The 16,304-nt window shown below is 53.1% G+C and overlaps 1 protein-coding gene across 1 annotated transcript in view; it reads right to left on the reverse strand.

Annotated features, from left to right (window-relative positions):
- Positions 1-6,356: 6,356 nt before the first annotated feature.
- SDHB (succinate dehydrogenase complex iron sulfur subunit B) overlaps positions 6,357-16,304 on the reverse strand; it is a 32,822-nt gene continuing 22,874 nt past the window's right edge. The window contains exons 4-8 of the mRNA XM_088842911.1: positions 14,801-14,937; positions 12,227-12,343; positions 10,105-10,206; positions 8,749-8,871; positions 6,357-6,555 (exon numbers count right to left, since the gene is read on the reverse strand). Coding sequence (XP_088699037.1) covers positions 6,478-6,555; positions 8,749-8,871; positions 10,105-10,206; positions 12,227-12,343; positions 14,801-14,937 — 557 coding nt within the window. The 3' untranslated portion in view covers positions 6,357-6,477. The remainder of the gene's footprint in view (positions 6,556-8,748; positions 8,872-10,104; positions 10,207-12,226; positions 12,344-14,800; positions 14,938-16,304) is intronic.

Genomic DNA, 16,304 nt, shown 5'->3' on the forward strand with positions numbered 1-16,304 from the left:
AACAGATAAGAATTAAAGTAAAGAAACAGCAGAGGCACAATCTGGGTCTCAGAAGCCTCAGGGCATGACTGCAGACAAGCCTGCACAAGGGGGAACAAGAAGACCCCGAAAAGCACCAGGACCCCGGCTTGTATGTGGTGTTAGCACGTTGTCCCAGAGTGACAGGCGCAGACGTGGTGTTCCTGATCCGGGGGTCGGTGGCTTCTGGACCGAGGATCTCCAAAGGATGAGCCACCCGGGGCCCCAGGGCCAACCAGGAAGGGTCACATAGAGAGTAGAGCTGGACCCAGTCCATCACTACGTGTTTCTGCAAAGCCGGGAGCTGCTCGCGGAGCTGGGACAGAAGGGTGAACAAACAGACATGGGCAGCAGCTAGGGGCAAGCAGAGGGAAACTCCAAAGTAACCTAACGTGGAAAGGGCTGCAAGAGGCAGAGCTGTGATGGGAGTACTGGTGCAGGGAGAGACTCCAGGGGAAGGCAGGGAAGGCCTTGACAGTGTCTGAGACAAACCAGGGACTCCATCCATATGTTTGACAAAGGGGTGGGTGTTGGCAGGACTTGCTGATGAATGGGAGGTGGAGGTGCAGGAGTGGAATCAAAGGTGCCTCTTCTCACTGAGTTTTGCTCTGAGCAGATGGGGGTGCAGTAGAGCCGTTTGCTCAGCTGAGGCTGGGGGAGCAGGCTGACACCGGGGGGTGGGGCCGGCTTCACTCGGTTCAGGTGAAAAGACCCGTTTCTTCTGCTGACGCCCTAGGGAGGGCAGCCTACTCCTCTGAGCCCCCATTTCCTCCCGCAGAACTTAGCTAGGTGCCTGTGCAGACCACTTAACCAGGGAACCCTGATTTCGATGGCAGGCTGGACGGCTGGTTTTGCATAAATGACTTCTTCAGATGCCCCTACAGGAGACTGTGTGGTACAGTGGCAAAGGGCTGGGCCTGGCCCTGGGGAGACCTGGGTTTAGATGCACATCAGCTGTGTCTACTGTGAGAGCTTTAAAAAGTCACTTTCCCCCTCTGAGCCTCTCTCTGCCTCTGTGAAATGAAAGCTCTTGAAACGAGGTGGCAGGAGCCAGCTGCTTTCATGAGACCCTGGCGCTGGGCTAAAAGCTTCCTAAAAGCAGGGGGTTTGGGCACTGCATCTCAAGATTTGTCCCTTATTTTTTGTATTGCTCTTTATGGCTTCCCTGGTGGCTCAGATGATAAAGAATCCGCCTGCAATGCAGGAGACCCAGGTACGATCCCTGGGTGGGGAAGATCCCCTGAAGAAAGGAATGGCCACCCGCTCCAGTGTTCTTGTCTGGAGAATTCCATGACAGAGGAGCCCGGTGGGCTGCACTCCACTGGGTCACAAAGAGCCGTACACGACTGAGCCACTAACTCGTTCATTTTCACTTGTTGTTTAAGAGACTCCAACCTCTGAGCCATCTGGGAAGGAGCCACAACTGTCACGTGGTCCGCAGTCTTTATGGGAGGAGGCCAAAGGAGGCTTCCTGCCAAACCACAGAGGATCTGGGAGGCCCTGCATCTGCCCAGGGTCGCCTCTGGGGAAGGAGCTCTCCCTGTGGTCATCGGGCGGTCTGTGGACCAAGAGCCATGGAGGAGGTTCCCTTCTGCGGCTGCTGCTTCCTTGGGGACCCACAGGAAGGACATAATATACCTGGTTCTGTAACCAGATAGGGTAGGGGAGCCCTGAGGAAAGAACATCAGGCATGGCTTTTTTGAATTAAGAGAAGCCTTTTTGGCCCAAGTCGTTCTGTGATCTAAGCCTGCCCACGATACTTGCCCTAGACCAGGTCTCAGTAACTAGTGATCTTAAGGGAACAAAAGAACAAAGAATTGTTATCAGGCAAGAGAAGTAACACTGGCAGAGATAATACATCCGTTGTAAAGATCCCCAATTCTGTGTCAATGGTGATAATTAGCCTGAAAGGCTCAACCACCAGATCAGCTGGAACCTGATGTCGACCTTTTCCAGCTCTTGTGACTTCAGTCAACTAAAGCTTGGACTCTGTTGACTGCCCAAGCCCCTTCATGGATATGCGTGTACCCTTAGCTTAAAACGTCCCTAGTGTTGCTGTCTGGGGAGATGCTGCTTTGGTGTTCTGTTTTCTGTGCAAGGAATAAATCTTTCCTAATTCTGATCTTTTGGTTTGACATTCCCCAAGAGGCAAACCCACTTTTCGGGTAGCAGGCCAAGTGGCAAAAGACTTGAGAATGCACTAATTTGGACTGGTTTACTCTAGAGCATTGCCAAACTTCTCAATTTCCCTAGTTTCACTACATCTTTGCAACAAAAGGGATGTTCTCAAGTAGTGAGAAACCCCATGACAGGACGATGGCTGTCTAGACAGATAAAGTGGAGTTTCAGCAGTCTGTCTTGTAGTTTCCTGGGCAGGGAGGAGGCGGAAGAGAACCTGACTGTCGGGTGTCAGTGGCACACCCCCTGGCACCCGGCCGTCAGTGTGATGTGGGCGATGAGAAGGGAGTGTTGTTAGTCTTGCACAGACAGCCCACCCTCTGCACAGGGGGTCTCCCACTCTGGCCACGTTGGAAACACACCAGCTGTGACAGTCCTGAGGGCTGGTGCCCAAATCTTGCAGGATCTCAGCTCCCGAATCCAGGGATCTAACCTGGGCCCTCCGCAATGAAAGTGTGGGCACTGAACCACCAAGGAATTCCCAGGGAATTAACCACCTTGGAAATGTGATTCAGTCTTCCACACAATAGGTATTTGAGACAAACCAGTTACTTGAGTTTATGGAGCATTTGCTCAACTGCAAGCGAGAAGCTTTTTTTACATTATTAGTTTTTTAAACTCATATGTGTTAGGTATTTAAAGTTATTTCAGCATAACTGAGTGGAACTGAAAACAGCATGAGATGTTTAAAGTGTGTGATGTGGTGATTTGATAGACATTGTGAAGGGGTTTTTCCCTCATCCATTCAATTAACATATTCATACCTCCCAAACATTTATTCTTTTTTTTTTTTTTAAATGCTTATTTATCTGTTTTTGGCTGTGCTGGGTCTTGTCGCTGGGCCAGGATTTCTCAGGCTGTGGTGAGCAGGGGCTGCTTTCTGTGGCACACAGGCTTCGCACTGCAGTGGAATCTCTGGCTGTGGAGTGCTGGCTCCAGGGCAGGTGGGCTTCAGTGGCTGCAGCTCTCAGGCTCTAGAGTGCAGGCTCAGTGGTCGCAGGGCCCGGGGACTGGCGGCGTGAGGGCTCTTCCTGGACCAGGGACTGAACCAGCCTCCTTTGCATTGCAAGGCAGATTCTTAACCACGGGACCACCAGAGAAGCCCCACATTTATTCTTATGGAGACTTTACCTGCAATTCTGAGAGGCGAATGCTCTTAATTCCTATTTTACAGATAGGAAAATAGAGGCTCAGAGGTTCAACAACTTGCCCAAAGACGGGGTAAGAAGAGGTGACTGGCCTCAGCCCTTAGGGAAACTCAAAGGGTTCCACAGGATGCCTCTTTGTGAATGGAAGCACACCATCTGGACACAATTAGGGCACAGAAGTGGCATGAAGGACAAAACACCACCCCTGTTCAAGTCTGCAGTTTTATTAGAAAAGTCTGTGACTTAGAACATTCGCCTACAATCAATTGAAGATTAAATAAGCAGTAAATTAAACCATCAGTCGGTAACATATTCTAATTTAGCTCAAGTTTACATGGGGTGAGAAAATGATCTACGGTTGCAAACTTGACGTCTGACGAAGCTGATTTGAAGTGGCAACTCCCCTGCTTCTTGTCAGTAGCTGGCTGGCGCAGAACTCATCTTTAAAGCCATTAAATTAGTCCCGAGAAAACCCATCCTTTCCCTACAGTTCACAAGATTAGAAGCAAAATCAAATTATCCAGGAATGTGACCTCCCCGCGAGGCTGTCAGAAATCAGTGAAGTGTGAACAGACCTGGAAGGCAGTTTTTGCCCTACTGCTGCCTGGGGTAGGGAGGGCTGTCTGAGGTTTTTCCAGTTCTCACTTTCAAACCTGGAGCTTGAACATCTGAAGACCGTGTACTGCGTGGTCTTACTGAGGTGGCCAACAATTCTGAGATGCTAATGTTAGGGCTTCTCCAGTGGCTCAGACAGTAAAGAATGTGCCCTCAATGCAGGGGACTGGGGTTTGATCCCTGGGTTGGCAAGATCCCCTGGAGAAGGAAATGGAAACCCACTCCAGTATTCTTGCCTGGAAAATCCCAGACAGAGGAGCCTGGTGGGCCACAGTCCATGGGGTTGCAGAGTCAGGCACGACTGTGCGACTAACACATACACAATGTAAGGGCAGGGGGTGACAGAGGATGAGGTGGTTGGATGGCATCACTGACTCAGTGGACATGAGTTTGAGCAAGCTCCGGAAGGACAGAGGAGCCTGGTGTGCTGCGTCCACGGGGCAGCAGATACGCACACGAGTGACTGAACAATAATAGCAAATGGAAGCGCGAAGGCTGTTTTCTAAATTTCTAATAATTCAATGTTTGTTCCTTTTTTCCTGGTGACCTTGGCTCCTAGGCAGGAGGGACAAGCCTTGCCCCGCACCTCTTGCAGTGCCAGACGAGTGCCTTTGGGCTGCCCACTCTGTTCATGGGCTGCGCTGTGTTTCTGGGCTTCCTCTAGCTGCAGGAGCCTGGGGTCTCCCGTGGTGGCGTCCCTGGTTGGGGGCGCAGGCTCTGGGGGGTGGGCTCCAGGGCTCAGGCTCAGTAGTTGCGGTGTCCGGGCATGACTGCCCTTCCGTCTGTGGGACCTTTTTGGACCAGGGATTGAAATCGTGTTCCCACTGCTGGCAGGCGGATCCTTTTATTTCTTGTGTGACATGTTGGATCTTAGTTCCCCACCAGGGATCAACCTGTGCCCCCTGCACTGGAAGTGCAGAGTCTTAACCGCTAGACCACTAGGGACGTCCCGCGGCTGGCTGATTATTAACACTGGACAACCGGCGAAGTCCACGCCGTCTGTTAAAGCCAGAGATGCCCATTAAGGTTCATTCTCAGTGAGTCAGACCTTTTTCTTAGCCTCCTGATACAAGAAGCCTTTGTTTTCAGGGTAATCTCAGTGCCACAACTTGCAAACAGCCTTGGAGTGTTCCTCAGAGGGAATGCACCGGAACCTGCGTTAGAAACAGGTAAGTTACGTCCTAGGCAAAGAGCAGAGATCCAGTGGGTAAATAAGCTAAAGTTGAAGGTAAATTTCACACACACGCACAGATCTTTAGTAGCACCGGGGACCTTATATATCCCGGGGTAAAAGTAGAAAGCTGCCGTTATTCACAGTAGCTAGAACGTGGAAGCAATGAGAAAGTACATTAACAGATTATTGGATAAACAAAATGTGCTAAGTACAGACAATTTCAGTCTTAGAAAAGGGGATTCTGACACTTGCTGCAACAGAAGTGAACCTGGAGAACTCTATGCTAACTGAAAGGTGTTACAAAAAAGACAAATCCCATCTAACTTCACTTCTATGAGGTAGAGTAGACGGAGTCATAGAAATAAAGTAGAATGACGGTGGCTGGGCACCATGGGAGGAGAAATCTTAAGTGTTTAACAGGTAGAGTTTGAGTTCTGCAAGAGGAAAATAGTTCTGGAGACAGAGGGCTGTGCAATGGGGACGCGCTTCATAGCACTGAGCCGTCCACTGGAAAACGGCTGAGGCAGTCAATTCTGTCATGTGCGTTTTACCACAAGGAGGAAAAGCAATAGAAACTTGCTACTATTCTGTGCCTCATTTTTGAAGGGAATGAACTCCACACATCTGAAATGGCAAAGCTCTGGAGGGAAGACATGAGCGGTCAGCAGGAGTGTGAAAGCTGGGGAGCTGGAGGGGCTTCCATGTTCCACTCGACAAGCTGCCAGTTTCCTCAGCGCTGCCACACTGGGGGCAGCAGCAGAGCCAGGGTGGCCGCGGCGGGAACGCATGCCCCGGCTGAGGTGGAAGCCTCTGGAGGGCCTCTGCGGGACTGGAGCTCACAGCTGTGCTGGGGACCGTAACGCTGTCTCCACGAGACAGAGACAGGCAGCGAGACGTGGTTTTAAGCGATTCTAACACTGGGAGCTGTAGAGGCTGGGACGCCGCACACCCCGGGCCGGTGCCTGCGGAGCACCCGAGGGGCCCCCTCCCAGACGGGCACGCGGGGCAGCAAAGACGCGTGCGCAGGGTCGTCCGGCTGGCGCGCGGCAGAGCCGGGAGCGAGCCCCCAGGCCCCGGCTCTGCACCTGTCCCCACGCAGTCCCCACGGTGGCTCAGCTCTGGAGCCAGGCCCCCTGCAAGGACAGGGCCCCCTCACAGCACCTGCCCCTCCCGCTGCTGCACGTGAGGAACAGGCCTGCTTTCGCTAATAAACTAGAATAGCGTTTATTTATTTCTTAGACTGTTTATTGTACATGCTGTATTTGTGGGAAATCATGACCTCTGAAGGAACTCGGAGGTAAACTGCATTCTGAGCCGGCTACAGTCAGGTTGAGCATGGCACAGTTAAGCAGAAGCCTGCTTCTCTTTATAGGTTGCCATCATCTTCTTGATTTCAGCAATAGCTTTCCCGGGATTCAGCCCCTTGAAAAAAGGAGAAGAGCGTCAACATGAAACGTACGTGAAACCGAATGAAGAGCCCGATGACCTGGGGCGAGGCTCCCGCGTCGCTGGCGCCGCGTCCAAGCCCCGCGTCGCTACCCAGGCCTCTGACCCCTCGGGGCTGGCTGGGGTGAGAGTCCCCATCCCCACTCCTGAGACGGCGCTCTCTCTGCAGGAGCCAGTCTCACAGGACGTCTGCAGGTGAGGCTCCCTGCGGCTGGGCAGAGCCCAGGAAGAGCTCCTCCTCCTGTGACCACACTGTCAAAAGCAGGCAGGTGTCTCTAAAGGCTTCACGTCATACTGTTGTCACTAAATCATCACCACCGGGAACCAGCATTCACAAGCCCTCAGAACTGCACGGGAGGAACAGCCCTGTTGCCCCTTCCTGAGCGCCGTGAGCTAACTGGCAGTGACACTGGGGCGAGCTGCAGCCCGGCCCACAGCTGTCCTGCAGGAGGCACGGTAATGGAACCCAGTGAGTGCTGCCAGCCTCCCGGAAACAGCAAGGGGACAACCCAGTGTTCGGTAAAATTAGACACTCATCTGAGGCTAGTGAAGGTCTCATTTTAGGACAACTCTTAACTTTGAAATTGAAGCGTGTGGGAAAAAGAGATCTTCAGAGAGAAAGAGAGGGAAAGAGAAGTCAGTCTTCAAAAGACTGGTCCCTGAAAGTTTATGGGATCACAAGTTTATTCCTTTGAACTGATCCTTCAAAAGGAAGTTCCCTGGAATATCAATACATGACGTGACAAAGGCAGATGCTGACAAAGGACTCACAAACAATGTGTGCAGCGCTCACCCCTCTGCCCAGGGTGCCCAGAAAGGTGGTTCCAGCACGGCTTGGGGGTGAGGCTGGGGGGAGGACCTCCCGCCACTCTGACCCAGGGAGCCGCATATACCGCCTGCCCGCCGCAGCTCAGGAAAGGGTTCAGACTCAGACAGGCAGTAAGAGGGCCTGACCTGGCCCCGGGCAGGAGGGCAGCCCTGGGCTGGGAGGAGCGTGGCAGGCCTCTAGCCCTGCCCCAGCCCGACCGTGCCCCGGCTTGCGGGCTCAGCTTTCCCATTTGTAAAAGGGGTTGTACCGGACGGTTTTCAGGGCCCCTTCCAGCTCAATCACCCTGGGCCAGTGTACAGCCTCAGAGCCCAGAGCTCGCCCCTGCTTTACCAAGGGGCAGGCAGGACACAGAAGTCAGCCCCTGGCTGGCTGGTCCATCTGCTGCCCTCTACAATGCATGGGTTCACGCCCAGGAAGGTGCCTCAGGAGGCTGTGTGGAACTTTTAAGAAACATGCACACACAAGCCAGGCCGCGCTGGAGCAGCTGTTCTCTGACTGACCAGCTCAAACAGATCCAGGATCTATTTTGTTTTAAATAACAGAAAGTCATGTTTCCTGAGCGTTCACTCTGTGCCAGCCCCTGTCCTGAGAACATCAGCGGCGTGAACTGCCTCCAACTGGGCAGAGCGCAGGTAAGGGCAGGCAGCGGTGCCTGCGGCCCACGCTCTCAGCCCGTCAGCACCCAGCAGGCCCCTGCTGATCCCCGCGCCGACATCCCCTGGGAGACTGCGGCCGGGGGCTGAAACAGTGGCCCAGTCTGGATCTCACGTCTGTTCAGATATGCCGCCTTTTCTTTCTTAAACTGCTAACTGGCTGGGCGTGAGCCTTCCATCTTGCTGCCTGTCCCTTAAAACGAAACCGCTCCGCCCAAAGTCCCACACAGAGGGCGGTCCTGGCGGCTCCCCGCCCACGGGCTGGACCACCGGTGCTGGCTTCCCATGTGGGCTGTGCCGGGAGAACTGAGCTGGGCCACAAGCCTCCCTCCGGGGAAGGTAAGCAGAGAAATGAGGAGACAGGCAGCTGCTGTGGGCAGGGTGAACTCAGGAGCAGGAACAGGAAGAGGGAGTGAAAGCTAAGCAAGCAGAGCTCCGAGCCAGAGAACAGACACACAGACAGCGCAGGCCTGCTGTGGGGCAGAGCGGCGGGCGGAGCCCAAGGGCCCGCAGCCCCCATGGCTGCCTGTGCTCAGATGCTTCCATCCCGTCCCGTGGTTCCTGCAGTCAGGGCGAACCCAGCAGATCTGAGGGCGGGAACCCTGTCCCTGTGCCGACACGCTCGGGCCCACACCGAGGCAGCTGCGTGCTCTGCCTCTGGGGGCGTGCACTGGCGCAGGCCCGTACCTTGGGGCAGGTCCGCGTGCAGTTCATGATGGTGTGGCAGCGGTAGAGAGAGAAGGGATCCTGCAGCTTGGCCAGGCGCTCCTCCGTGAAGTCGTCTCTGGAGTCGATCATCCAGCGATAGGCCTGGGGGAGCGGGCACCGGTGAACTGAGCTGTGCCCTAACTGGCCTGAGCAGCCCTGACTGACAGCAAAGCTCCAGGTGTGCAGAGCACCGCGCTCGCCCAGCTTAGAGGTCAGCTCCACACCCTCTACTTTTCATCCTCTCTCAGAGAAAGGCTCCCAACCCTTTCGTAACGTCTTCTGATCACCTTGACTAATGATTCCCACGAACCTCTGAACCACAGCACCTGGTCCCTGGTGCCTAATTATACACCACGGGCGTCATGTCTTCAACTACTGATCTCATGCTCCCATTAGCCTCCTCCCTAGATCATCAAAGAGCAAAGGCAGGGATGCTATGCTTGACTCTCTTTAACTGCCTCCCGCACCTACTCACCGCCTCTGAGTAAACAGATGACTTAACGTTTATTCTACTTATTGATTCTTTTAATTAGCAGAGCCATCCAGGAAGCCTGAGATCAGCCAGCTGAACACTGACTTAGCTCCTGGTCACCAGGCCTGCTCCAGCAGTGTGACCGCCGAGGCCTACACTTCCCAACACCTCAGACACTGCTGTAAGTGCCAACTATGAACGTCTCTCACTATTCAATCTTTAACTCGGCCAGGAGCAGTCCTGCTAACTGGTCACAGAACCACAGAACTTCTCTTTTTGTGGGAAAATGAGAAACAAGAAGTTGTTTTTCGTGTTGCTTAAGGCTCTATGAAAAGCACTGACCACAAATCTAAAAAGTATGAGCTTTCTGGGAACAGAGACAGTGACTCTCGGCCGTGAACTATACATCCAGTCAAAGGCACTGAAGAGCAGCATGCCTTTCTTTCTAAGCAACCCCTCAACCCAGCAGTGTGGGATTTCATCAGCCGGGAAACCACCTCCAACCTTTCACTGGGTAACTGCCCCTCAATGGAATTCTCTCTCCCTGCCTGCATGTTGAAAATCCCTGAGAGGGAGGTGGGGAGCTTTCTGACAGATGGAGTCAGGGAAAGCCGGCAAGTGGGCAGCGAAGAGCAGGCTGCACGGGAAAATGAAACCTCTGCATGGCACGGCCTGCCAACCTGCAGCCACTAGCCACACTGAACGAAGGCATCCTGCAGATGACGCCCCAGATTTATCGAAGCCAAGTGAAGGCGATGCGACCCATCACCCTGTTTGTAGTGGGTGCCAGGGAAGGACATCGCCCCTCAGAACAGCTGGTTTCCAGCACTGTCCTGCTGGAGGCCCGAGTTCCAGCACTTCACCTGCATGAGGACCGCGGGGCCCAGGTACTTGTCTCCGTTCCACCAGTAGCTCGGGCAGCTGGTGCTGCAGCAGGCGCAGAGAATACACTCATAGAGCCCGTCCTGTTTGGGGAGAAAGGGCGATCAGGAGCCTATCATGAAGAGATGGTTGTGACCTGAGCTGATGAGATGTGACGTGTGGGGTCAGCTCATGGACAAAGTGCAGAGTTCTCAGTTCTGCATGAGTTTTCTTGGCAAAATCCCAGGAGTGGTTTGCAGAGATTTACCAGGTCCATAAAAAGATTTTGCAACTGATCTTCAGACACGTGCTGGGTCAGAGCCCAGAGTTCCTAAGTCCAGATGTATTTATCCTTTACTAAATAACCCCTTATCTTAAAACATGAAAAGAACGTACCACCTCGAATGCAGTCTAGCAGAAATTAAAAAGCCCCCAAGTGCTGAGGCATCCAGAGTCTACAGCAGCTTCTGCCCTGGGTCAGCAGGGAGCTCAAGGTTTCCAGGGGGAACACCAACACTGTCCCAAACGGCCAACCCACAATGAGCACTAGGTGCCCTACTGACCTCGTTGAACTGGCACGATAGCCCTGAGGTGCATTAGAGCCCCACTTCACAGGTGGGGCACAGAGACTCAGAGTCAGGCCCCTTGCCGAACATCACACAGCTGCCAACAGCAGAGCTGAGTCGGGCCGCCGGGCAGCCTGCTTTGGAATCCCTCCTCTGACACTGCCACACTCACAGACTCACCCTGCCCAACAGGTTCTGACAAACTGGACTCTGATTTGGGGAAGAACAGAAACTGCTCACAAGTGGGAACACAGAAGGGCATGCTGACACCTGCAGCGACAGCCGCGGGCAGACGGCAGGGCTGACGGCCGCCACCGTGAGCACCGGCCTCCAACAAAACCCGTGCTCAGCTGGCGAGTGTGCACGCCAGCCCCGCTGTCCAGACGGCAGGAGGCCACAGCTTTAAGGTCAAAGCCTTAGTAACAGGCATGTTACCATGACTTTCTATGTGCTTTCTGAGCTGTACCATGTGGCACATGGAATTTAGTTTCCTGACCAGGGATCGAACCCATGCCCCTCGCAGGAAGCTTGGAGTCTTAACCACTAGACCACCAGGGAAATCCCAAGAACGTTCCTTTCTTGATGTTTTATGGGGAAGAGGTATGCATGAGTGTGTGCTCAGCTGTCTGACCCTGCATGACCCCATGGTCTGCGGCCTGTCAGGCTCCTCTGTTGGTGGGATTTCCCAGGCAAGAACATGGAGCGGGTTTGCCATCTCCTCCAACAGGGACGAGAGGAGATGCTGAAGAGCCCCGAGGAGTCACTCTCACAACTAGGATTTGTTGGTAAGACGGCTCACGCCACGGGATCCAGAGGGTGAGGCATGGCCCGCCGCCGAGGTATGCTCGGTCTGCCAATGGACTGTCCCGTAAATGAATGAAGCAGCGGCCTGCGGCAGTGTGAGTCCTGCTCCTGCAGAGGCCGTGTTGGCACCTGTCTCCTCTGGTCCCCCTTCCCACCTCTTCCTCTCCAGAGGAGTGTGCAAGCCGGAGACTTCTTAAAGGAGGTTAAAGTGTGCAACAGAGAGACTATACCCTTGATAACGACCCCTTCACTCTCGGAGACTCCACAGCCTGTCCCCAGGGGTAGCACCTCCCAGAGTGAGCAGGCTTGTCGCAAGCCCGCACCGCATCGTCAGACGTGCAGTGTCAGGGGAGCAGCGAGCCCTAGTCCTGGTTCTGCCATTGCCCCTCACTCCCGTTGGTGAACAGCTGGGCCACAGACGGCCAGCACGTGCTTTATTTGCCGGCTCTGCTGGAGAGAAACTGACGCAGCTGCCACGTGTCAAAACCTGGCAATTCACACACTAGCTTCCAGGAGGGGCGCTCCACTCCTCGGCCCTCTGGGTCCTTTGCAGGCCCTCACTAGCCACCTGGCTCTGACAGGCTGGGCGTCCAACCCTGGACAGTTAGTTCTGAAGGTCCTTTCCAGAAGATGCTAAACGGTCCACATCATCTCCTGCTGCCCCTGCCGCCAGCCTCCCCACCCCCGCCCCACCCCCCTGGGTAAACAGCTCTGCAACAATCCTCAAGTCAGACAGTAAACGGGGAGTAATGACCAGTTTCTCACGGTCTTCTATGGACTGCAGATACTGCTCCTTGCCTCTCTGGGATTCATCCTTCTTCTTCAGGTAAGGCTCAATGGACTTGTACTGAGCATAGAAGTTGCTCAAATCCTGGGGTTAAGGGGAGGAAGAGGAAAAAAAAGGGTCAGACCCCACTGCCCCCCTTAGCATCCTTATTTACCCATTTCTTGGGACACTGCCCACGTCCCGCCCCGTGACGGGCAGCAGGCAGCCCCTCCCTCTGGCACAGACACGTGCAGAGCCCTGCACAGACCGAGAGAAGGGGCTGCATGTGAGCAAGCTCGGGAAACCTCTCCGTTTCCACGTGGGCAGCTTTCCCATCTGCAGTCCTTTCTCCCGATGCCCTTGAAAGCACCCAGGGAGGGAAAGGAAAGCAGTCAGATTTCAGGGGGTAGAAATTAAAGCTTTCCCAATGGAGATTTTCCACATGAATTCTTTGATGTTAGGGCTAAAGTCTTCATTTCTGAAACTGTCCCAAGTCTAAACTTCTGTGCCTGTCATCCCTGAACAATCCTCACCAAACTGTCCCAAGTCTAAACTTCTGTGCCTGTCATCCCTGAACAATCCTCGCCAAACTGTCCCAAGTCTAAACTTCTGTGCCTGTCATCCCTGAACAATCCTCACCAAACTGTCCCAAGTCTAAACTTCTGTGCCTGTCATCCCCGAACAATCCTCGCCAAACTGTCCCAAGTCTAAACTTCTGTGCCTGTCATCCCCGAACAATCCTCGCCAAACTGTCCCAAGTCTAAACTTCTGCGCCTGTCATCCCCGAACAATCCTCGCCAAACTGTCCCAAGTCTAAACTTCTGCGCCTGTCATCCCCGAACAATCCTCGCCAAACTGTCCCAAGTCTAAACTTCTGCGCCTGTCATCCCCGAACAATCCTCGCCAAACTGTCCCAAGTCTAAACTTCTGTGCCTGTCATCCCTGAACAATCCTCGCCAAACTGTCCCAAGTCTAAACTTCTGTGCCTGTCATCCCCGAACAATCCTTACCAAACTGTCCCAAGTCTAAACTTCTGTGCCTGTCATCCCCGAACAATCCTCGCCAAACTGTCCCAAGTCTAAACTTCTGTGCCTGTCATCCCCGAACAATCCTCGCCAAACTGTCCCAAGTCTAAACTTCTGTGCCTGTCATCCCCGAACAATCCTCACCAAACTGTCCCAAGTCTAAACTTCTGCGCCTGTCATCCCTGAACAATCCTCACCAAACTGTCCCAAGTCTAAACTTCTGTGCCTGTCATTCCCGAACAATCCTCGCCAAACTGTCCCAAGTCTAAACTTCTGCGCCTGTCATTCCCGAACAATCCTCGCCAAACTGTCCCAAGTCTAAACTTCTGCGCCTGTCATTCCCGAACAATCCTCGCCAAACTGTCCCAAGTCTAAACTTCTGCGCCTGTCATTCCCGAACAATCCTCGCCAGACTGTCCCAAGTCTAAACTTCTGCGCCTGTCATCCCTGAACAATCCTCGCCAGACTGTCCCAAGTCTAAACTTCTGCGCCTGTCATCCCTGAACAATCCTCGCCAGACTGTCCCAAGTCTAAACTTCTGCGCCTGTCATCCCGAACAATCCTCACCAAACTGTCCCAAGTATAAACTTCTGTGCCTGTCATCCTGAACAATCCTCACCAAACTGTCCCAAGTCTAAACTTCTGCGCCTGTCATCCCTGAACAATCCTCGCCAGACTGTCCCAAGTCTAAACTTCTGCGCCTGTCATCCCTGAACAATCCTCACCAAACTGTCCCAAGTCTAAACTTCTGTGCCTGTCATCCTGAACAATCCTCACCAAACTGTCCCAAGTCTAAACTTCTGCTCCTGTCATCCCTGAACAATCCTCGCCAAACTGTCCCAAGTCTAAACTTCTGCGCCTGTCATTCCTGAACAATCCTCGCCAAACTGTCCCAAGTCTAAACTTCTGTGCCTGTCATCCCTGAACAATCCTCACCAAGTCTAAACTTCTGCGCCTGTCATCCCTGAACAATCCTCACCAAACTGTCCCAAGTCTAAACTTCTGTGCCTGTCATCCCCGAACAATCCTCGCCAAACTGTCCCAAGTCTAAACTTCTGCGCCTGTCATCCCGAACAATCCTCACCAAGTCTAAACTTCTGCGCCTGTCATCCTGAACAATCCTCACCAAGTCTAAACTTCTGCGCCTGTCATCCTGAACAATCCTCACCAAGTCTAAACTTCTGCGCCTGTCATCCTGAACAATCCTCACCAAGTCTAAACTTCTGCGCCTGTCATTCCCGAACAATCCTCACCAAGTCTAAACTTCTGCGCCTGTCATCCTGAACAACCCTCGCCAGACTGTCCCAAGTCTAAACTTCTGTGCCTGTCATCCCTGAACAATCCTCACCAAGTCTAAACTTCTGCGCCTGTCATCCCGAACAACCCTCGCCAGACGACCGGCTGGAGGGTCTTCTAGGCCATTTGTCTTCTGCCATTCACATTTCTCAATTAGACTCACAACAGGAAAGAAACCCGCTCTGAAGAACTACAGCATAACACACACACCTCCCAACCCACTTAAAAACAGAAAACTTACAGGAACAAGGTCCTTTATCACGTACATATGTGGCAGAGGGTAGATTTTGGAAACTTTGCTGAGGTTGGTGTCGATCCTGCGGGTGCATGCCAGAGTGTTGCCTCCGTTGATGTTCATGGCACAGGAGCCGCAGATGCCTGGAGAGGGCACGGGCCGCTCTGACCTGCTGCACCGGCTCCCTGCCGGGCGCCAGCAGCAGCGGGGCATCGAAACGGACGTACTGTGCGGAGGTGCCCGCCGCCGTTCCCTCCCCTCCTTCCTGGAATGGAGACGCTAAAGGCTGGAGACCCAAAACCCTGCTGTGAAACCAGGGGCAACCCTGAGGCTGGATGGTGCCCGCCTAGGCAGGCGCTGCTGGCGCCCGAGGGGCCCCCGGTAGCTCCTCACTCCGTGTCTTCTGAGAGGAAAAACAGCCTTTTCTGTGTGTTTGTTTTTAAAGTAACTGTTACTTGAATTATTTTTAAAAACTTTTTAAAAATTTATTGATTTTTAACTGAAGGATAATTGCTTTACAGCACTGCGTTGATTCCTACTGAACTAAACTTTTTTTGGTTTGGCAATGCCGCATGGCTTGTGGGATCTTAGTTCCTCAACCAGGGATTGAACCTGGACCCTTGGCAGTGAAAGCTCAGAGTCCTAACCACTGGACTGCCATGGGATTCACCGAACTCAAACCCTCAACAGATTAAGACCCCAACAAATCAGCGATGTCTTGGCCATCTTAACGTTGAGGCCTGGACACAGGTAACCCAGAGGTCGCTCTGACTCCTACTGTCTCCACAAAGCAGCTCGGTGCCTACACTGTGGATGTGAAGCCCACACGAGTTGCCTTAGAGCCGACTTCCCAAGGAGGATGAACTAATGTGAAACCAAACCAAAGTAAGCAAAAGAAGGCACTGAGCAAGCACCGCGAAACGGGGATTTCCTTAGCTTGCACTCATTTCCTGCATATGGAACTTCCTAGGTATTTCAGGGTTACAAATGACCACAGGGTCTAACCCCTGCTACCACATCTCTAATTTAAAAAAAAAAAGAGACTTCCCTTAAAAGGGTTTGCCTGGAAACTCTCTTTACAAACTACAAGGGAAACAGAAGTAGCCACAGTTAGTATCATTCTGCCTTTTTTATTTTTAGCTCACATGGGCCACACCTGGTGTTCCTGGCTCAGAAAGGTTCCTGAAAAGTGTCTTTATTTCCTTTGCTGTCCGGTTGGTGTCTAATTACAGCAGGATGTTCCCTCAACAGCAGGATTCAGCCAAACTATCCCAACTATCATACGTGTCAGCAGCATCGGCTGCATTAAATCCAACCCTGTAAGATTAGCTGAATCAAAACAGACGTCTTAGCAGCAGGACTTTAAATGCTTGAGACTACCGTAGGAACACAGATGAAGCGCGGTGGGCCAACAGCTGGAACGACCTTTCCTCGCACAGAAGGGGCTGGTCTTGGCCCCAGCAACCCTGTTCTGGTTTTATCCCAGGCTGCCGAGCCCGGCTAAGTGCGT

This window comes from Moschus berezovskii, chromosome 2 (genome assembly GCF_049115385.1).
Source record: "Moschus berezovskii isolate FMDL1 chromosome 2, NW_MosBer_1.0, whole genome shotgun sequence".
NCBI classification, from domain to species: domain Eukaryota; kingdom Metazoa; phylum Chordata; class Mammalia; order Artiodactyla; family Moschidae; genus Moschus; species Moschus berezovskii.